The sequence below is a fragment of the Artemia franciscana genome, chromosome 7 (assembly GCF_032884065.1).
Source record: "Artemia franciscana chromosome 7, ASM3288406v1, whole genome shotgun sequence".
Lineage (NCBI taxonomy): Eukaryota > Metazoa > Arthropoda > Branchiopoda > Anostraca > Artemiidae > Artemia > Artemia franciscana.
Window position 1 is genome coordinate 1,459,350 of NC_088869.1, and position 22,797 is coordinate 1,482,146.

At 36.1% G+C, this 22,797-nt stretch overlaps 1 protein-coding gene and 1 long non-coding RNA gene across 2 annotated transcripts in view; one reads left to right on the forward strand and one right to left on the reverse strand.

The window, feature by feature from the left end:
- Positions 1 to 201: 201 nt before the first annotated feature.
- Positions 202 to 17,337, forward strand: LOC136028711 (uncharacterized). The gene is made up of 2 exons (XR_010617860.1): positions 202 to 2,205; positions 11,234 to 17,337. It is a non-coding gene; the product is annotated as an uncharacterized LOC136028711 (long non-coding RNA).
- Positions 17,338 to 19,974: 2,637 nt separating this feature from the next.
- LOC136028712 (uncharacterized) overlaps positions 19,975 to 22,797 on the reverse strand; it is a 30,301-nt gene continuing 27,478 nt past the window's right edge. The window contains exon 3 of the mRNA XM_065706576.1: positions 19,975 to 22,207. Coding sequence (XP_065562648.1) covers positions 21,897 to 22,207 — 311 coding nt within the window. The 3' untranslated portion in view covers positions 19,975 to 21,896. The remainder of the gene's footprint in view (positions 22,208 to 22,797) is intronic.

Sequence of the window (22,797 nt, forward strand, 5' to 3'; positions counted from 1 at the left end):
AAATATACGTTAAATTCCTAGTACTTATCAAGGAATATATTTTTTATTAAATGTATTATTTATTATATTTTTATTAAATATATATTAAATTCCTAGTAGTTGTCATGGAATACATTTCTTATTAAATAAATTATTTATTATATTTTTTAATTAAACATATATTAGATTCCTAGTAGTTGTCATTGAATATATCTTTTTGTTATATATAATGAAAGTTCTTAAGCCGAACTGGCTAGACATGACAACAAACAACAAGGAGAGATAAAACTCAACAAATGAAAACCTCAAACGAGACTGTGGCCAGTAAAGACATGAAAGGCTAAAATAACGCGGATATTTCGCCTGTATCTAAACTAGGCCTCCTCAGCACAAGATAAAAAACACTAAACTAAAATCAAATAAAACCACCACTAATAATAATAAATACAATTGTTGCTACTGATCCACGTAGGGAATAGTTCCTTCAATGAGAATATCAATGCAGCTAAGGATAAATTATGGACATTGAAAGTAAGTTAACTATTCTATTGCGAAATAATTCTCTTGTTGGCTAATATTGAAGCAGCTCTTTTTGGTACAGTAGGTAATCTTGTCCCCTGGTGATTATGTAAAATTTTAATTCCCTTATTGACTATTGGTGTCTTTTTTCAAAAGACAAATTTTTTGCCTGATAAGAGACAGGATATTTCTTTAAGACAAATTTTTTGCCTGATAAGAGACAGGATATTTCTTTATTCGAAAATAACTGACACAAGCAACAATAAGGTTAAAAATCTGTCAAACTGTTAAAGCTAGAAGCATAAGTTTTTAGCAGAATAAACTTGGAACCATGAGAATGGTTGTTTATTATAGAATTTTTTTTAAAGGTAATAGGTAAAAATTAGATTTTTTTAAATTTTAAATAATTTTTTTTAAAGGTAATAGGTAAACAAAATGGTTACAACTACCAACCGATTATGTGTGGCAATAAAACTGTATCGTACCGTTGACAATTTCTGCCAATCTTAAGTTTAATACGCCTCCGTTACGTATACCGTTACAATATATTGTACCGTTGACAATATAACCGCAAAATTAAATCCAAGTAACCCTCCTCACAAGAAACTTAATAAAGTATTGTAGATTTACGGCAACTGCACTTGAGTGGTAATGATATTTACTTCTAAAATTTTCCTTGCTTTGAGGGAACATTTTTTGAGCCTGATTTTATGCTTTTAGAGGAAGAACTCTAATTTTATTTATACTTAAATAAGTTAAGTATCGGTCTATTAATCTTTTCTTCTATTGAAGGAAAAAAAATTTCAAGCTGGATTATAAATTGCAAGCTTATACAGAATATTTTAAGAACCGTGAAAATAAAAATAAATATCAGCTGAGAGCTAAAAACCTAAAAGTTAGGTTTTTAGCAAAAAAAGGAAATATAACGTAACGATAACAAACGTACGATAACAGTTCGACAAATGCAAGCTTTTCAAACTAAAGATTGGCTTTTAGATTTGGGTGTAGTCAATCAGGTGTGTCAGGGGGGTGTAGGGAGATCTATCTCTTTTCTTCCTCTTGCTGTAGATCTTTCAGCTATGCTTATTTGTTATATCTGTTCCAGAGTTCATAGTATAATTTTGATGATAGAATAGATTTGGGTGTAATCAATCAGGTGTGTCAGGGGGATGTAGGGAGATCTACCTCTTTTCTTCCTCTTGCTGTAGATCTTTCAACTATGCTTATTTGTTATATCTGTTGTAGAGTTCATAGTATAATTTTGATGATAGAATAGATTTGGATGTAATAAATCAGGTGTGTCAGGGGGGTGTAGGGAGATCTACCTCTTTTCTTCCTCTTGCTGTAGATCTTTCAACTATGCTTATTTGTTATATCTGTTGTAGAGTTCATAGTATAATTTTGATGATAGAATAAATTTGGGTGTAATCAATCAGGTGTGTCTGGGGGGTGTAGGGAGATCTATCTGTTTTCTTCCTCTTGCTGTAGATCTTTCAACTATGCTTATTTGTTATATCTGTTCCAGAGTTCATAGTATAATTTTGATGATAGAATCAGGATTGTTTGGTTTATTTGTTGTCGCTATAGTGATTGATCAAGTTACTGCAATATTTAGTGATACAACTGCCGTTGAACAAGTTAAAGGAGACAATTCTGGAAGAACAAGAAGACCTAAAATGAGTCATTTGGCTGATGTTTGTGGTAAAGGTAAATTGTATGATTTACATGGTAGTTTTTTCAAGATTGGGCATAAAAAAATAGTAAAAGGGAAAAGAAAGAGAAAAGGGAAGAAACAAATGGCAAGATTTTCCTTTTTTTTTTCATTCTGTTACCTGATTCCCTGAAATATCGTCGTGTTTTATTGCATCTATTAAAGAATACAGTAAAGAACAAAAGTTTATTTAGACCTTTACCTTTTTTCTGAGCTGAGGGTAGCCAATTATACAGGCAGATTGCTAGTGCATTAATCCAGTGCAAGGGCTGATCTCACCTAGGGTTAATTTGATTGCCGATACTAAGAAACTAAAACCTAAAACTAGAGAATATTCACCAGAATCAGCTGATTTCCGTATAAAGATTGGCTTCCCTCTGAGAAAAGAAGCCCCGAAACAAATGGCCATACATTCGCCTGAATCTAATCATCGGATTGTCATGGACAATCTGGTTCTTGGTCTTCGATTATCAATGAAAAAGGAAATTTAGTATTTTATCGTCCATAAAAAGAACCCAAACCGTGAATGAAAATCCTTTCTCATAATTTTTTTTTGTTGCTATGGGACGTGTCTGTTTTTTTACTAGATTGCAGCTACTGCTGCAACCATGATTGGTTAATTTTCCAATCAGATTAAAACATTTTGCTTAATATGTAGTCTCTGTACTTCTGAACGTTGACTTAATTCAAGACAACTCAAACTTGACTTAACTCAATTCAAAGGCTCTGATTGTCCTTACAAGTATAATGAGCTAGTGCGAAATTACAACTTTGATTAGATTAACTTTGATCAGATACTTTTTTTTTTGATTCCTTGAAAATTTGAAGGTACTTGTTCTTTCTTTCAATATAGCTTGATAGCCGTGTTTTCTAATAGAATCGTTAGCCAGGTCGTATCCAAGGGAAGTGATGTTGGGGGGTTGAATCCTCCCCTGAAATGTTCGCCCGACTCATAAAAACCGTAACAAAAATGAATATAAACAACTTTTGATGTTTTTTAAAGTTTTTGTACCCCCCTCCTCCCTGAAAAAAGTCCTGGATTTGACCCTGGTTGTCAGCCCCCCTCATTCAGTCTGGTACTTTTTACAACTTAACGCATGATTACCAAGGAAATGTATTGCTTTGACAAATTTGACACCCTACCCCATTCCCCCCAATCTCCTATCCCGTAAGTAAATTCGTGGTTCTCTTCATCTGGTTGTAGGATTGCTAATAACAACCAGATTGGTGGAGGTCAGATCTTCAATGAGAATGAAAATCCTACAACCTAACCGTCAATTTTAGAATTAATTATATTAAAAAAGCTTGTGGTAGTATAAATACTGAGCAAATAGTAATCACAATTCGAAACTCGAATTTTTAAAGCAATATGTACACAACAAGAATCTTCTATCCCTCCCTCTCTCCTTATATACAGGATAATTTTCAGTACGCTTCAATTTTGAATGTTGCTCTTTACTTTTAGCTGCTAGGTTTCGGCAAAGAAAATACCAGTCACTTTTTCCTGTGTAATACATAGACATTTTATTTTTTACCAAAAATGAATTACTTATCTTCTATATCATAAGCTATCTAAATATCTAGATTATTTACCTTGTGGCAGCGGAGTGGATAAGGCTAGGTCCTGTAGAAATCGGGATCAAGGTTCAAATCCCCGTGTCGCAAGGAATCGCTTTCCTGTTTGCACGCTGTTGGTTCTTCGATTTTTTTATAATAAATATCGAAAATAGTGATAAATTAAAAAAGTATAGACAATATTTGCGTTTAGGTGTATAGGCTGTATTTATATATATGATTTGGCTTACTTCTATACTTTGTAAATTATTAAATTCTAAATCTAATAGCTAAGTAGAAACTCTAAAAGAAAGCAGAAGTTGTATTAGAAACTTGAGTAGAAACTCTAGGGAGGGGGTTGGAATGGCAATTGAATTTAGCCTGGTATTAAAGGCTTATTAAGAATTTCCCAATTGAGTCGACTTGGATAACAAGGTAATGGGAGGTAGAAGTAGAATTGAGGCTCCCGAACTGCAATGGGTAAATAAGCTACTAGGTTTTTCAAGAATTATTTTAAGTAATATTTCTCCTTTCTTATTCTCCTGCTTCTTCTTCTTCTTCATTATTATTTTATTCTTATCCAGCCTTAGTGGCTGGGGGAAACATCATAGAGATGTGTTTAAGGGCTAATTTGAAAGGAAATTGTGATATCTATATCCTTTAATAAGTAAATAAACTTATTATTTAAAATCAGACACAATTCTTGGCAAGAAGCCGCATCCTCATATGTAAGATGATGTAACACACATATTGTTGGGACAAGATAACGTAATACACGTATCTGAACAGTTGATTCTTTAAGATATGATGTCATATTTGAATGACACTTCTTGATTTCCTAGGGTTCCTTCTCTATTAGACCCTGCTAGCGATGAGGGAAAAAGGGACACATCGGTTCTAACCGTGCAAAAAGGAATTTTCCTTGTTTTTCAAGCCAGGGGACTGTAAGTTTCTGGTACAGGGTTTGTGGCAATGACGATTCCAATGGTATATATTTTGCTTCGATCCGACACCTTGCTTTTATGGGTTCCAGGATATTTTTTAAAATTCCCATATAGTTGCTTTTGAAGCAATATTTTACTATTAAGACTAATTGAGATATTGTTATAATTCCTGAATCAGCTACAAATAGCAATTTTTTCTTGCTGCTCAGTTTTTTTCCAAAATGCGTTTTTTTTTAAATTTTGGTTACTATGTTCCATGGTTCGTTCTTTACTAGGATGTAGTTAACACTGCAACCATGACTTCTGACGTTGTCTTCTTCGCGTGATTACCAAGCAAAATCATATGGCTAAGTGCAGCCTATAAACTTAAACGCAAATATTGCCTATATTTTTTTTAATGTATCATTATTTTCGATTTTTATTAAAAAAAAAATATAGATGATTACCCAATTGTAAACCCATTTTCCTTGCGACACGGGTGAACCATGGCCCCAGATGTTCTGGGGCCGGCTTCATCCTTTTCCGCTGCCACAAGGTGAACAACTGATATACTTAAAACATGATATAGAAGATAAGCAGTTCATTTCTGATAAAAAAACGACATTATATTTGTTATGAATTTGCTACTTGCGGGATGTAAGATTGGGGGCATTGTGGTTGGGTGTCAAATTTGTCAAAGCAAGCCATTTCCGTGGCAATTGTGCGTTAAATCTTAAAAAGTACCAGACTGGAGGAGGGAAGGCTGACGACCAGGGTCATGTCCAGGGTTTTGTTTAGAGGGGGAGTCACAAAAAACTTTGAAAAACACATCAAATTTTTTTATATTCGTTGTTGTTACGTTCTTACGAGTTGGACAAACATTTGGGGGAGGGTGCCGGTGTTCAAAACCTCCACCCCAAGCGTGTAGCTTTTGACGAGTAACATTAAAGTTAATGGATTTTATATATTTGGAATCAGGATAAAAATCAGTTCTTTTGACGCATCTATTGATGTCAAAATTCCGTTTTTTAGAGTTTTGGCTACTATTGAGCCGAGTCGCTCCTTGCTTGGAGTTCATTGCTACGAACTGTTTGATAAATAGGAGAAAATCCAAGAACGACAAGATTATTTATCGTAATTATTAGCAGTGTTTCCAATTCAATCTAATTTTTGGGAAAGCTACCAAATTATTTATCTCCCGCACATAAGCAATAATTGCTTGTCGCGGTACTTTAGCAACAAACAACAGTCGCATAAACCGTTGATCAGATTTTACTAAACAACAGCGAAAGTAAAAAGAAATATAATACTACGTAAGCATAATGGCCATTTAAAATTGCTCGATAATACAAATCACGATTATGGCCAATCGTCACAATTATTTTCTGTGTTAACGTAAAGAGATTATGTAAAATTCAGTAATGAAGCCATATATTCAGTGTCATATATTCTATATCAAGAAAAATAGGAACCCTTCTTAGGTAGAAAATCCAAAAATTATTTCCACAAAAGCATTGTTCATCCCTTTTTCAATCCTTTTTCTAATTTGCTCTCTTGTGGCAAAAAACTACCAAAAATAAACATCACTAAATGAATGAAACCCAAAATAGCAAAAATTACAATAAATAACCGAGTCGAACTCAAAACGAGCTGGAACAGAGATTAGTGGGGCTGACTTCCCCATGCCTTCTGAAGACCAGAGCATCATTTGTACTTTACTGAAAACAATCCTTATTTCAAACTGAAGAATTCTGATATTAATTAGTTTCATCATGGCAAGTCTGAAATTAACTAGTTTAAACATGGCAATTATGAAATAAATAGTTGTGGCTGCAGTGCTCTACATAGTTTTCAGTTAACCGTAAAAGAAGCGGTAAGAGTATAAGAGTTGAGCCCAACGACAATTTTCTAATGGTAATTTCTACTACTCTAAGGGCTGAATCTTTATTTTCAAAAACAACAAGAGCTAAGAGCTCATATGGCACTTGTGACGAGGTGAGAAGAGCTAAGAGCCAAGAGATCATATGATATGAACTCTAACAAAATTCTATGAATCAATAGATTGATTTAAAAAGGAAAATAAGAGGCTTAATGCCGGTCAGGATTTAAAATAAGAGCTCTGAGTCACGATGTCCTTCTAAATATCAAAATTCATTAAGATCCGATCACCCACTCGTAAGTTATAAATACCTAATTTTTTCTAATTTTTTCTCTCTCTTTAGCCCCCCAGATGGTCGAATCTGGGAAAACGACTTTATCAAGTCAAATTGTGCAGCTCCCTCACATGCCTACCAATTTTCATCGTCCTAGCACGTCCAGAAGCACCAAACTCTCCAAATCACTGAACCCCTCCCCCCAACTCCCCCAAAGAGAGCGAATCCAGTACGATTCTGTCAGTCACGTATCAAGGACATTTGTTTATTCTATCCACCAAGCTTCATCCCGATTCCTCCACTCCAAGTGTTTTTCCAAGATTTCCCCCTCCAACTTCCCCCAATGTCACCAGATCCGGTCAGGATTTAAAGTAAGAGCTTTGAGACACGATATCCTTCTAAATATCAAATTTCATTGAGATCCGATCACCCGTTCGTAAGTTAAAAATACCTCATTTTTTCTAATTTTTCAGAATTAACCCCTCCCCCAACTACCCCAAAGAGAGCGGATCCGTTCTGGTTACGTCAATCATGTATCTAGGACTTGTGCTTATTTTTTTCCACCAAGTTTCATCCCGATCCCTCCACTCTAAGTGTTTTCCAAGTTTTAGGTTTTCCCCTCCCAACTTCCCCCCCCCCAATGTCACCAGATCCGGTCAGGTTTAAAATAAGAGCTCTGAGCCACGATATCCTTCTAAATATCAAATTTCATTGATATCCGATCACCCGTTCGTAAGTTAAAAATACCTCATTTTTTCTATTTTTCAGAAATAAACCCCCCCCCCCCCAACTACCCAAAAGAGAGCGGATCCGTTCTGTTTATGTCAGTCATGTATCTAGGACTTGTGCTTATTTTTCCCACCAAGTTTCATCCCGATCCCTCCACTCTAAGTGTTTTCCAAGATTTTAGGTTTCCCCCTCCCATATCCCCCAATGTCACCAGATCCGGTCAGGATTTAAAACAACAGCTCTGAGACACGATATCCTTCCAAACATCAAATTTCATTAAGATCTGATCAACAGTTCGTAAGTTAAAAATACTTCAATTTTTCTATTTTTTCCCAATTAATCGGCCCCCCACTCCCCCCCCCCAGATGGTCAAATCGGGAAAAGGACTATTTCTAATTTAATCTGGTCTGGTCCCTGATACGCCTGCCAAATTTCATCGTCCTAGCTTACCTGGAAGTGCCTAAAGTAGCAAAACCGGGACCGACAGACAGACAGACCGACAGACCGACAGAATTTGCGATTGCTATATGTCACTTAGTTAATACCAAGTGCCATAAAAATGACTACAAATTTCAAAATTCTTTTATCATTCTTACAATTGGGCGTAGTTTGCCATTTAAAAATTTGCAATCGGCCAAATGTTTTTAAATAAACTTGTCAATTTGGTCAATTATTGGCACCCTTGTCACATTATCACCAACCTCCAAAGATTTTGCTCTAGATTGTGTAAGTCTCTTCGTTGTGTAAGTTTCCATTTAACCAATTCAAACTGTATTTTCCAATGCAGTTTCCAAACCAATTCAGATTGTATCTTCACTGTCCCTGTTACTTTAATTTTTTAAGCATTTGTTTATATGACAAAACCTGGCGGATGTTCAACGGTGTTTACTTTAATGTTGTTTAGCATGGAATATCGCTGTTTACAGTTACTAGTTCCAAAAACTGTGCATTGAATTTAGATATGCTAATGCCCATGCCAGGTGCCACATGCCACATTAGTCGCATTTGTCAACAAAATCAAAACACGCACGACTGCATTGCCAATTATGGGCACCGTTTGTAATTTCTTGAGTTGAATATTGTTCAACTTTCAAACATAATTTATTGACCGACCAATCAGAATCAAGATTTAAGGTATCTTCGAAGTTATTTAAGGTATATTCTATTGAAACTAGACAGAATGGAAGCTTGGAACAGCAATTTTTCTGTCTGTAACAGAAATCTGACAAAAGTTAAGAAGACGCAGTATTAGTAGAAAACAGTTGGAAATAAATTAGTGTTGGTGTAAACTTTTTAAACTAATTTTTAGGAATTTTTATGTTCCGCTTTTGAAACTGAAGTGTTACGCCAAAATCAAATTTATGATCACAGGTAAACTAGGCCCACCAATTAATTACGCAGATAATCTGCTAAAGGTGGCCATTAGACTGAGAATCTAGAGCGTGGGATAGCAACCGGAGATCGGCTTCAGTAGCCTCTTAGCCTTTATTAATGGAAGAAAATCTAAAACCTGGATTAATGAAAAACTGTCATTGTGGGATGGTTTTAAATTAGTATTGGAAACTAGTACATGGTGTTGCTGGAGTAACTAAGGTAAAAATATATGGGATGTAGTTGTAAGGAGGGGGCAAGTTCTAACCCTTGTTGGGTTCCTTCCCATGAACACACGAATAGGGAGTTGTTACAAATCCTAATTGAGGAGAAGAATGGAGAAAGAACTCCAGAGTACGCGCTTGGACAGAACATGCATGAACTGATGGTGGAGGCTAGAATCCCTGTGGGATTGCATTCGGTCAAGGTTACGTCTTGGTAAAACAATCATAATCGGTCCAGACAGGCACAAACGTGGTGCTGGCTTAGGGGATCCTTAGTCTCCAATAGAAGCTCATCTTTATCAGCCTCCGAGTTTTTTAATTCTCCAACACGTTGAAAGGACATACATCCACTTCATTCCTAGGGTCATCCAACTCAACTAAATTATTAACACGACCAACTTCTCCAATATCTGGTGCGGTATTTCCTATTGTACTTTCAGATTGTCATTACTTTATATTAAGAGCATATGACTTCCTCTTTCCCCTTAAGCTCGTATCTGCGGGTGGACCAAAATGGATCCCGGAAAGGATCTCTATTCAAATTGGCCCCACCCGTGAAAAAATATTGTCTGACAACGCAGGCAGAATTTCCAAATTTATCCCCTCTTTGCAACTCCTTTCTCTTTTTTGAATTTCCTGCCTGTCATAGTAGGAGTAAATAAATGATTATAAGGTTGAAACTGAACTTCCAAATTAGGCTGCTCATGCTGAACATAAGGGGGTTGTCGCTTTTTAATCCCTTGAACTTTTCAAGGGAAAGCACGAATTCTAAAATTATTTTTTGTATTTAAAATTGCCATGAAGTCGGTACTAAACTCCCACACTAGGCTGCTCATATAGGAAGCAAGGGACTAAGTGTTTTTTAACTCCTTGAACTTTTTGAGGGAGATCATGAGCTCTAAAACCATTTTAGTCCAAACTTGGACGCTAAGGTTATCATTTTTAAAGTCTGAGAGTTGGTATCTCTTAGTTTCTCTATTATTTTATGCAAAAGCCCAAATTCTAATATCATTTTTACTTTGGATTTATGTAACAAGTGCCTCTTTTTGACAACATAGGAATTGATGACATCCATTTTTAGGAAAGATACTAGACGGAAAACCACAAACTAAGGAAGCATTTGCGTACTAAACTAACATGCTAAGCACTTCATTTTTACGGGTAAAGGGCTCCTATCTCTCAACCTCCTGAATCTTTGTAGAGAAAGAAAAATATAAAATCCTTTCTAGATTGGTTTGGCACAATAGGGGTCTCTTTTCTAGCATTTGAGGGTTGCTACCTCTCAATATCTTTAACCTTTTGAGGGTAACTACGGATTTTAAAATTTAAGGGGTGATATTTTTCAGCATCTTTACTTGATAATGAGGGAAATAAAAAACTAGATGAGATGTGGGGAACTGGTGCGGTTCAACCTTTGAACTGCTTCTGGTCAGTTTCTCAAACTTGATCAATAAGGAATTTCTTTCGATTCGAGGTTGTATACCTCTTAACACCCGGCGCTTGCGTTCCGGTAGTGGTGTATTAACTTTTTCTGGCATATTGGTTGTCTTTGATAAAAGGCAGAGGTTTCCTTGTAAGCTTCTCTGTTGGCTTCTGTGCGAGCCTTCTGATTTCTTTCATCAGCTTCTCTACGAGCCTCTCGATCTTTGTAATCTTCACCCGTAGCTCCTCTCACTTGCATCCAGGAGTCTCTTAAGCAACTGCCGAGTGCTAGATTGCAGAGAACCATGGCGTGAGTGTGAGCTTTTAACCATAGAGGTAGATAGTCACTGGGAATATGGAAATGCGATATCCTCGCGCTCTACAGGTATCATATCAGTAAACTAGCAGAATAAAATATGTAAAAGAGATATGAATAAAAATATTGTCTAGGCTGGTTATCTAGCCTCCTATGAAACCTATGCTTAGTCTTCTATTCGAAACTCTTTTGAAATTATGATAATGAATTTCTTTATGCTCTTCAAAGAAATACAAAATAGATCTGAGATATCGTTAATACATCAAATTTGACTTGATCTATGTTTAGATTTAAAATTCTTCATTTAATAAAGTTTAAAATTCTTTTTCCAGGTCATCCGATACTTTGGCTCTTTCCCTGTGTTTCTGTACCTGAACCTTTGTCCTATAATAATGGTACTTACGAAGTTTAATTTGTCTATTCTTGGTTTTTCTGTGAGTGTGTTTTATTTATGTATTGTATATTGACCTTGTATTTATTATAGGGACAGTTCAGTGACTTAGCCTGTGGACAGGCTGGGGGAGGTGTTTCTAGATTTTTTTTTCCCTATTGTTATTTGCCCTAAAAATATCATGATAGTACCTGGAGACTGAGTTTCGTTCGGTGTAAAGAAAGACACTATTTTAATTTAATTATGAAAATTAATTTAATTTTATTTTATTTGCTGCAGAAATAAATACTATCTAGATTGTTTTTCCACACCGAAAAACGAAAAACTATCTTGTTACGAACAATCTTATTAAACGAACGAAAATCACAAAGCGAAGCTCGGTCCCCTGGTAAACAAATTACTACTGCAATTTTTCTGCTGCGCTCCTTGGCATTTACTACTATTACTACTACTACTGCTACTAACAACTAACCGCAGCATCAAGCCGCTTGAGGCCAACACAGCTACGTACACTCTTCCTCCATCCCAACCTGTTCAAAGCCTCCCTCTTTACACCCTCACCGGATCTTCCCATTACACTTAAATATTTCTTCATGACATCCTCCCAACCCAGACGAGGACGACCTGCTTTTTCTTTAGCCCTAGACGGTTGGCCAGAAAGGACAATTTTTGGCAATCTGTCATCCTTCATCTGCACAACGTGCCCAAGCCATCTCAATCTTTCTTTCATTTTGTCCCTTGAAAGCAAAGTCCATCAGAGTGATCCATATAAAGGGGTATAGAACATAACCCAGCTTAAGTCCTGATTTAATACAAAACCAGCTGCTAACCTCATTTCCTACCTTAACCGCAGCAGTATTATTCTCATACATCGCACTAATCACTTTAGTATATTTGTCTGGTATACCATATGAGTATAAGAACTTTGCTAAAGCTTTTATATCAACAGAATCGATCGCTTGCTTATAATCTATAAAACTGAGGACCAAAGGTGTTTGAAAACTAAGGCACTTCTCAATTATTAACCTAAGAGTGAAAATTTGCTTGACACATCCTCTACCTTTTCTAAAACCACACTGTTCTTCTCTTAGAACTTTTCTACAGCATTGCCCACTCTAAAAAGTATCATATTACTAAGTAATTTGCTACCTACAGAGACTAGACTAATGCCTCGATAATTACGACACTCAATTTTATCACCTTTCTTATACAGAGGTTTAATTAAGATTTTCCTAAAATCGTTAGGTACTTCCCTTTTTTAAAAGATTAAGACTAGACTAATGCCTCGATAATTACAACACTCACTTTTATCACCCTTTAAAAAAATCATATTCATAATCTTTAGTAGCTTATTTCTAACCTCAGAGCCCCCATATTTAAGAAACTCATTTACCACACTATCAGCACCTGGAGCCTGATTATTTTTAATCCTTTTAGTACGGTCGCTAATTCTTCTTCACAAAACAAATCTTCCTTTATGTTCAAGGTGTCACAAACTTTTCCATTTTCGTCTATATCTTTTCCTGTAGCTCTATCTCAGTTTACCATAATCTCAAATTGTTCTGTCCATCTCTCTTTAGTTCTTTCCTTATTAATAGTTGTGGCCCTGTTCCTATCTTTGACTGGGACTAGTCCGGATTTAGTACTCCCTCTCAGTTTATTAACATGTCGGTACAATATTTTACTATTATGTCGTCTAGCTGCATCTTCCTGATCCTTGGCAATTTTATCCACGGCCTCCACTTCACACCACCTTAGTTCATATTTTAATGCTTTCTCCATTTGCTTTACATTCCTTTTGTTTTCATATGATCTATCATTCATTTAATTCTTGTGCAAGCCCCTTCTCTCTATTAAACATAAAGCCTTTTTACTAATATTCTTAGCTGTAGTCTTAACTTTATTCCCTAAGACACCATCAGCAACTTCACAAATTGTTTTTCTAAAATTATTCCAACCTTCATCCACATTGTCAAATTTTAAACTCTCAACTTTAGTATTCAGCTGTTCCTGGAAAGTTTCTCTCAGATTCTCATCCTGGAGTCTACCAACATCATAACTTCCCGGGAGGTAGTTACCCTTCCGAAATTTTAGCTTTAAATTAATCCTGGACACTACTAGATGGTTATCTTTACTTTTAACATCAATAACAACACTCCTATATACGCAAGCATCTTGTATTGATCCTGCCAGTCTTCGGTTTATTATAACATAATCAATAAGGTTTGCTGTCTTACCAACGCGTGAATACCATTTCACCTTTTTGGCCATTTTATGACCAAACACCCCATTGGTTATAACTAGATTGTTATACCTACAACATTGCAAAAAGTCTGTAGCCATCACTGCATTTCTTTCCTACACCAAATTTACCTAGGCTAGAATACCATCTGTCCCTATTTCTACCAGCCTGGGCGTTAAAATCTGCTAGTAAAAACATGATATGTGTACCTGGGGCCCTGTTTATTTGCTCCTGTAACAGTAAGTAAAATTCATCTGAGTCACTATCTCCGTCAGTTGATTCAACTGGGGCATATACTGCTATAACTGATACTCTGAGCTCTTAGTCATAAAATGAGCAATTAGTGTTCTATTATTAATACCTTCCCAGCCTAAACAAGACTTGGCAGCTTCCTTATTCATCATGAACCCTACTCCTCGTCTAGTACCCCATCCTTCCTGCCGGAAAGAAATTATATATCACTTAATTCCATGCTTCTCTGGGATATGTGTTTCTGAAACTTCTATAAGTCCAGTTCAAATCGTCTGAAGTCGTCAGTCAAAATGTTGGCGATTCGATAGCCATTTTTTAACGTCATAACATTCCAAGTTCCAATTTTCATTTTCTTTAAATCATTGAAGTTATTTTGGCTCCAGGAAAAGCAATGATCCCGAATAACAGTCAAGTCTACACCGAAGCGCTTACGCCGGCTTAGAAGCGGACAGTAAGAAGTCCCTGGGACCTCCAGTATGAATGGAGGCTTTGTGCAATCCTGGGCGTTTATTGGTCACAACATCATTTTCAGCACTCGGCGATGCTTTTCTATCAAGAAGATTCGAAAGCCTGTACACGACAGTCCCAAGCCTATTACTTCCTACTCATTATATATTCATGTTTACAAATATTGTGCTACTACGGGGAAGCAACCCATAGTAGATAAATTAGCTATGAAGAGGTTTTTCAGACCGTCAAGACAGACCAAGCCCAGAAGAATTATTCATTAATTAGAATCCCGTGCGAATGCTGTGTCGTTTACTAGGCTATATTTTCCTCGAGGGGCGCTACTCTTCAAATGGGAATATGGTTGACGCCTCCAGTCTTGCAGCTACCCCGAAAGGGTCAAGGCAGTCCTTTGCAGAGGCCGTTGTCCATAGATATGGATCTTACGCCCTGCCGCAGTTGTCCTCCTATATTAAGAAACTCATTTACCACACTATCAGCACCTGGAGCCTTATTATTTTTTAATCCTTTTAGTACGGTCGCTAATTCTTCTTCACAAACCAAACCTTCCTTTATGTCCAAGGTATCACAAACTTTTCCATTTTCGTCTATATCTTTTCCTGTAGCTCTATCTCAATTTACCATAATTTCAAATTGTTCTGCCCATCTCTTTTAGTTCTTTCCTTATTAATAGTTGTGGCCCTGTTCCTATCTTTGACTGGGACTAGTCCGGATTTAGGGCCCTCTCAGTTTATTAACATGTCGGTACAATATTTTACTATTATGTCGTCTAGCTGCGTCTTCCTGATCCTCGGCAATTTTATCCACGGCCTCCACTTCACACCACCTTAGTTCATATTTTAATGCTTTCTCCACTTTCTGTACATTCCTTTTGTTTTCATATGATCTGTCATTCAGATAATTCTTGTGCAAGCCCCTTCTTTCTATTAAACATAAAGTTTTTTCACTAATGTTCTTAGCTGCAGTCTTGACTTCATTCCCTAAGACAACATCAGCAACTTCACAAATTGTTTTTCTAAAATTATTCCAACCTTCATCCACATTGTCAAATTTTAGACTCTCAAGTTTAGCATTCAGCTGTTCCTGGAAATTGTAATGTTCCTGGTTTGTAATTCCTGCGACGTGTGGAAATGCCGGTGGACCCTGTTGAGAGTATATTTGAGTGGTCTTCTTCCTCTTCCACCTGCATTTATGGCCCCGGGCGAGGATGCCCCAGATTCTATTATGGACCCCCCAAGGGACAAGGTCCCCCCTTGGTCCGTGCCTCCTATGGAGGTACCCTACCTATCTGTTAGGCGTTCCCCTATCGCTACCTGAGGACACGCTGAGTGGCCTGGGGAGGCCCCTAAAGAGCAGTAAACTCATAAAGCTTTTTTTTCACACCGTCAGATTCTAATTGTTCTGGTCTAAAATAAATAAATAAAAAAAAATGCATTGTGCCAACATCGTTCTTTACTTGGGCAGGACTATTTTGCTGCCTATGAAATACTGTGAAGCTTCATTTGGATCATCGAAGTCTAAGCATGGAGAGAGGTCAATGTTAAGCAGCAGTTCATTCAACTACTGAGCAGATGTAACGACTAGCCTTCTAGTTGTCTTGGAGTCACCGCTTGTCGCCTCATATGTATATCCATCAGAAAAACAAAGTGGTCAAAAATTGTATGATTAGATTCAATAATAAGAATTATGATGTCAATTACCGTTGCTGTCGAGCTTACAACTCGAATTGGAGTGTGACAAACTAAAAGGACCCCGAGGAAAAGACAGTGTCAAACAATCAAATTTCCATGAAAAATTTTACTTTGGGGATTGTGACAGAATTCCTATACGTAAATCTTTGTATTTGTCTGAATTTCTCTTTGCCAATTCAACTTTAAATGTATAGGAGTTCAGGGGACATTGCCTGGGGGAAATTTTCAGAGGTTTTGGATTTCCATGGAAAAATTTCCAGGGAAGAGAGATTTCCGGAGTGATCGGAAAAACGATTAGAATTTAAAGTCTTTATCAAATAAAAGTATTCAAAGGATAATGTTTCAGTCAATATTGTCCGCAAGAAAATTTATGGAGGGGGGATTTTCAGCTCGGTTGGAATTATCTAGGAAGAGTTTTACGGGGATGGTATGTATTTTACGTGGGAGGAACTCTCAATGGAGCAGTTTCCCGTGAGGGGAGGGAATTTTTTATTGAGGGTGAGCCACATTCACTGGCATTATTTGGAAAACGATGAAAAATTAAATACATGAAACAATTTTTTTAGGTGAAAGCAAATACATAAAAACATATAAATATATATCAAAATATATAAAATCCATCAAATTTAATTTGCGTGTCAAAAGCTATGAGCCTGAGGAAATCTGTCTGTTTTTTTTTAAGTGGCGGGGAGGTGCCCAAAGAGCTTCAAAGCCACAAGGTTTTTGTTGCATTTCCCTGGGCGAGGTTTACTTTTCGAAAATTTTCAGTACTCCTTCAGTCACCTCTTAGAGATGTAAGGAAAATAAACAGAATTTCTTTGTCGAATGAAAATGGGTCAGTAGATTTTCACCAAAGAAAGGTCCGTAAATTTAAAGAAATAACTGTCACAAGGTAAAGTTTTATGGTACAAGTTTGGTTGGCAAACCGACACAATTTATCTCAAAGTGTTGGCAACGCTAGTGCAGAGCAGAGGTCATGTCCTTAGGTCTATTCATTTTTGAGGTTTTTGAATGACTATTCTAGTTAAATGTTGTGTTACTATTTGTAAAAAAAATCACGTTTAATGCTGTGAAAAATGTACGTAAACGTGTTTTGACTGTAACGTTAGGTTAGTTAACGTTAGGCTCAGTTCTGCAGACTTTGATTATGTTTGCCCCACTCTGTTACTTTTCACGTTCAAAACTAGTGAAAACACGTTAGTTTGTGTATTGCAATTGTTATGTTCTTTCAGCGTCATTCATTCCATTTGATATGAAAGTATTTCATTTAAATCATGGAGAAATAATCCCGGTGTCGTATTCGTTGTTTGTTAATTTTATCTCTTTCCGTGAGAATTCTTTTGATAAGCCGGTGCTGAATATACTTATCGAATAAAAGTTTTTGTTAAGAAATGTCCCACATATTTTTGCCATTCAGTAGAAAAGCTTATAACGTCAACATCATGAGAGTTAAACTTATGAATATACGTTGTCGTAAATGGACGATGCAAGTTTAATAGAGCTGAAAGCGGGATTACCACAAAATCGCGTGAATAACGTGATAGACCAGTAATTTGGTATAGGGTTGGATTTACCTGTTTACTAGTACTAGGCTACACTCATTTATGGGACAGCATTTCAGGGGGGGTGTAGGAGAGCAGCCCCGTACCCTTTGGTCTGGGCGAAGTTTTTACTTAAATTGACTCCAGTCTCCTCTTAAGCGGTATGATTCTTCATTATTGCATTGTGGACTGAATTAGGTATTAAGAATATGATTGCATGTACACAAGGGTGGCACCCTCAGGGGGAGTAGTGGGGCTTCCATTCTTCTGAGAAACGAAAAATATGCAAAAATAGCAAAATAGTGTGGCATTAGACAAACTTTCAATACTTTTATAGAAAAAAAAGTTTTAAACTTCCTTAACCAAATTTGTGTTGGCTCACCCTCCTTAGAAAAATTTCTAGAGTTCCCATTTTTGCTAGAATTTCCTACAAAATAATCCACGACGTTTCCCTAACTGTTCATAGCGTGTTTGAAATCGTGCCATAATTACTTATCCTCTAAGTAAGATTACTTGCCGTAATGGGGGTTTCAGAGAAAAAAAAACACGTCAAAGGCTAAAGGGATTGCTACTCTAAAACAGCATGGACACAGATCACTAAGATTCAACTTTAAAAATGGAGCGTGGGTGTTGAATTAAGTGTGGATTCATAAAACAGGTTCAAGTGTCAAAGTGTACTATCCACCTAACTTTTTGTTTCTGCTTGTAACTTCCTCCGATTCTTTTTGTTTTTCAGCCTTTTTCTTTAAAAGAAAATCCAATCGTAATTCTTCATTTTCTTATTTCTGATTTTCTTTTATTATCTGTTTTTTTTTACTGAAGGGGCTCGCCAATTTAAAGAGAAAAAAGTAACATCATAAAATCGGTAGAAAGAGATAGTTTTAGTCTAGTTAAGAGTAGGTCAGGTAAAGCTAACAATCAAAGAATCAGTTTTTGGTTGTCTACCATACTGTCTGTATTAAAGCGTCTATGACGATGCTTATGTTCTGTGCTATCAAAACTATTTACGTGGCTATTTAAGGTTTTAGTTCTATCTAATGTGGATTTCAAAGAAACTTCAAAGCCATTAAAAGTTCTAAGACAACAGGACCAAGTTGATTCATCAAAAACTAATGAATATCGTCTAGATCTTTTCCCGGCAATACTGCTACTACTACTAACAAGTCGCTGCACCAACAAGCCACCTGAAGTGAACACAGCTCCTCATGTTCCTAGTCAACCCCAACCTATTCAGAGCTTCATTCTTTACCCCATCCCACAAAATTCCAATTTTCTTAAATTCTTCGTTATAATCTCTTCCCACTCTATTCAGGGATGACCTGATTTTCTTTTGGATTCAAATGAAGTACAATCTTTGGAAAAATGTCTCCCTTCATCTGTGAAACGTGACCTAGTCCTCTCAACCGTTCTTTTATTCCAGCCCTGGAAAGTGGGATCCAACCACGTTTTTCGTACAGTTTGTTTTTTGACATTCAGCTGGGCAAACGGGTACATAAAACCATGAGTAGACAATCCCTCTGGAAAACATTCAACAAATCTTCCTCAGCCTATGAATCTGACACTCACGAACAATGGCCACTGTCATTCATCACCATGGCTTCTCATATTTTGATCTTAGCTCGTTGACTTCCCATTTATCCATAGTTTTTTTTTAGCTGGGGAAACTCCTTACGCCTTGGCTATTCTACTTTTACATTTTCATTGCTTGCAACATCTTTACTGATAATACTACCCAGGTAAGTGAAGCTATTTCAGTTTGTGAAGTAATTTATGTGAATACTCTTTTTATGTGTTTAGTGTCGTTTAACACTAGCCTGGCTGTATTCGCCTTTGTTCCAGTGCTTAAAGTATCTTAATTTTACGCTTAGTATCCCTAGGGGCGTACCCAGATGAATGGAGCTTGAGGGACGTGGACCTCTTCTGATATGCGCTTAGGTAGGGGTGGGAGGGAGGTAAAATTTTAAGTTTTTCCAAAGTTCTGGGTACTTTTTATTCAATGTTTTGAATAAAATTTCTTTTTTTATTGGAAATCACCCCCCCTCTCCCCTCATTTGCCGGTCCTCCTTTCCTAGAATTTTGGCTCAAACGCTTTTTTGACAATATTACTTCAGTTCTAGAAGCCTGGTAAATAACTTTTGGTTTGCTATAAATATATCTTACATAACTAAGTTTTCTTTAAAGATTCTTTCATATCTTTCTATGCTAAAATTTTTTTTGTAACCTCACTTAGGGATAATATTTTCGTTTTATTAAATACTCAAACAATATACAAACATAGACTGAATATATTACTAGTTGTTATCGTGTTTAAAATATACAAAGACTGTTCCTAGAATTTTGGCTCAAACGCTTTTTTGACAATATTACTTCAGTTCTAGAAGCCTGGTAAATAACTTTTGGTTTGCTATAAATATATCTTACAGAACTTTAAGTTTTCTTTAAAGATTCTTTCATATCTTTCTATGCTAAAATTTTTTTGTAACCTCACTTGGGGATATCATTTTCCTTTTATTAAATACTCAAACAATATACAAACATAGACTGAATATATTACCAGTTGTTTATCGTGTTTAAAATATACAATAGACTTTCCCACAAATTCCAGTTTGAAATCAATATTGACAATGATTTTCAAGATGAAGCCAAAAACAAGATTTTTTGAAAATTAAACTGAGAAAAAATGGATAATTAAACTAATAGAAAATTAAACTTCCAAATTTAAGACATTTTTTAGAAAACCTTCTTAGTTCTGGTTAAATATCATAGGAAGATGTAACTTAGCGTTCCAACACCATTACAAACAAAAACAAAGTAGAAACAATTGGGAAAATCTTTTCAAGACAGTGGAAATTAAATCAGTGGATATTTCGGGCCGTCTTTAGTACAATACGAGAAAGAAAAAAAAATATATATACATATATAAACTTACATTAAAATGTGAGAATTAAAACTAATAATTTTTTTTTAATTTTTAGAAACAGCTTTTACAACATTTCTCGTATTGTGTCGAATGCCCCTTGGACATGCCCCTTTAACAATGCCCCTTGTGCCCTTGGACATAGGGCCGAAATATCCACTGACTTGATTTCTAGTGTCTTGAAAAGATTTTCCCTATTGTTTCTACTTTGTGTTTGTTTGTCATGGAAAGGCAGTGTGGTCTTCGTCGCTATTTTCCAACACCATTACTTTCTTCTCGAAATGCTTATTGAAAAAAGAATTTTAGAATTGGCTGTACAGAAATTGAATACAATATAGTAACGGTTTATTAATACTTACAATAGAATTTACCACAAATTTATTTTTAAAATTGCAATTCAAGATGACTGTCAAGAACGAGCCGAAAATGAAATTATTTTAAAATTAAATATAAAAATGGATAGTTATTCTGAAGTACTGTCGATATTAAAATATAGGTTCTTTTCCGTTATATCTATAATGCTATTTAAGATCCGTCTGGAGTCTACACAGGGTAACCGGCTTTACAACGGATCAAACAATAGGAAGAACAACAAACAAATATGTAATTTGGGTTATACACAATTGCAGGCCTGGATTTACCAATACGCCTGGGTAAAGGGGCGCAGAATCCCAAGGGGTACAATAAATTATCAACTAGTGATTTTTTTCTTAGCAAAAACTGGATTAATGTGACTTGTCGTCCATCAGTGCTAGGTGCACTCCGTCACCACGCTACTTATTCACAGAAAAGTGATTTTAAAACAGCACAGGAATTCCGTAGCCACTTAAAGACTATCATATATCTCCCAAGATGGGCAGCTGAGACTTCAGCATCACCTCTTTCTTTCATTATTTTTCGCTCATCAGTTGCATTCTGTTCAGTGCTTCTACTATCTCAGAATTTTCGGGGATTTCCCCAAAAATCTCACAAAAACGCAGCGGTGAAAACGCTTGGGCCTAGGAGCGTCAAAGCTTTGAAGCGTTAAAGCCCTGCATGATTGTGTCCATCATCAGGGAAATAGTTATTATGTTGAAAGGAGCATAATGTAAGGAACCTAGTAATACCAATTTTGTTTTATATTAGTTTTGTATACATCCCAGGGCTATATATTGGATCATTAGGGGATAGAGGGTGAACTGTCACAACCGCTACTTTAACCTTATAAAAGAACATAAAATTAGAAACCTAAAAATACCTTTCTTTTTGTTCTAGCGACGAGCGAACGACAAAAAAAAACATGTAAAATATTGGTATATATCTAACGGAAAAGATCCAAAAACTAAAATAAAGGCAGTCTTTTAGAATAAGTCAATATTTCAAAAAATCTTGGTTTTGGCTAATTTTCATAGGAATACTTGACTTTGCGATTCAACATTACCACCTTCTCAAAATACCTATTGACATGAGAACTTGTGAAATAGACTATGCACAAATATCCTAAGAAGTGATTTTCACTCCGGGACCTCGCTCGTCTCATTGAGTGCCATTTCACTCTGAACATCTGGCTCTTCTGGCTGGCTGTTACTGGTTTCAGTCTGCTGAGGTACTAAAGCCATAACTTTGACATGAAATAAGTGAGGCACACCATTGATGATTTCTTTATTTACTGTTTCATTTACTTGAACTAAGCTTCCGTTGACCATTTTTGACATGGAAGTTGTATTTTTGAAGTCGTTAGGGAGAGCTTCAAGGGCGGTGGTATTAAAACTGCCGTAGTTGTTCCATAAACTCTGAACTTGATTCTGGAGCCGTTGAAGAGATTCTGAAAGAAGAGAGGTTAGTCTTTTAAAGTTGAACTACACAAAGATTTTGCTCAATGAAAATGTTTTTTTCCTGTCGTCTTCTTAGGAATTCCTTGAAAGGTAATCTCAGAGTGTCTTAGACAAGCAGTTGATGGTGACCTAGATATGGTACAGTTCATGAAAATGTAGTGGGGAGAGAAATTTTTTTTATGAAGTCTCTAAAAATAAGTACATTTTCAAAATCTAGTAGAAAAAATTACGCCCCCCCAATTTGAATCTTTGGATGGACTTTTTTCCCTACCTAAAATAAAGCAATTAAGACTTATACTTTTTATGTAAATTCGATTAAAAAAAAGGTTTTAATAAGAAGTTACACAAATAAGTGTGGAAGTGACTATCCACTTAAAGCACTTCAGGATCAAGCCGAAACTTGCGCTTTACAGGAAGTAAATCAAGAAAAAATTCAACTAAAAGTAAGGAGGAACACTAAAACTTAAATTGAACGGAAATTGTTACATATATGAAGGGGATTACCCCCACCTCGATACCTCGCACTTTACACTAAAGTTTGTAGTACTTTAAAAAATCTTCTTATTGTACTTTTTAAACG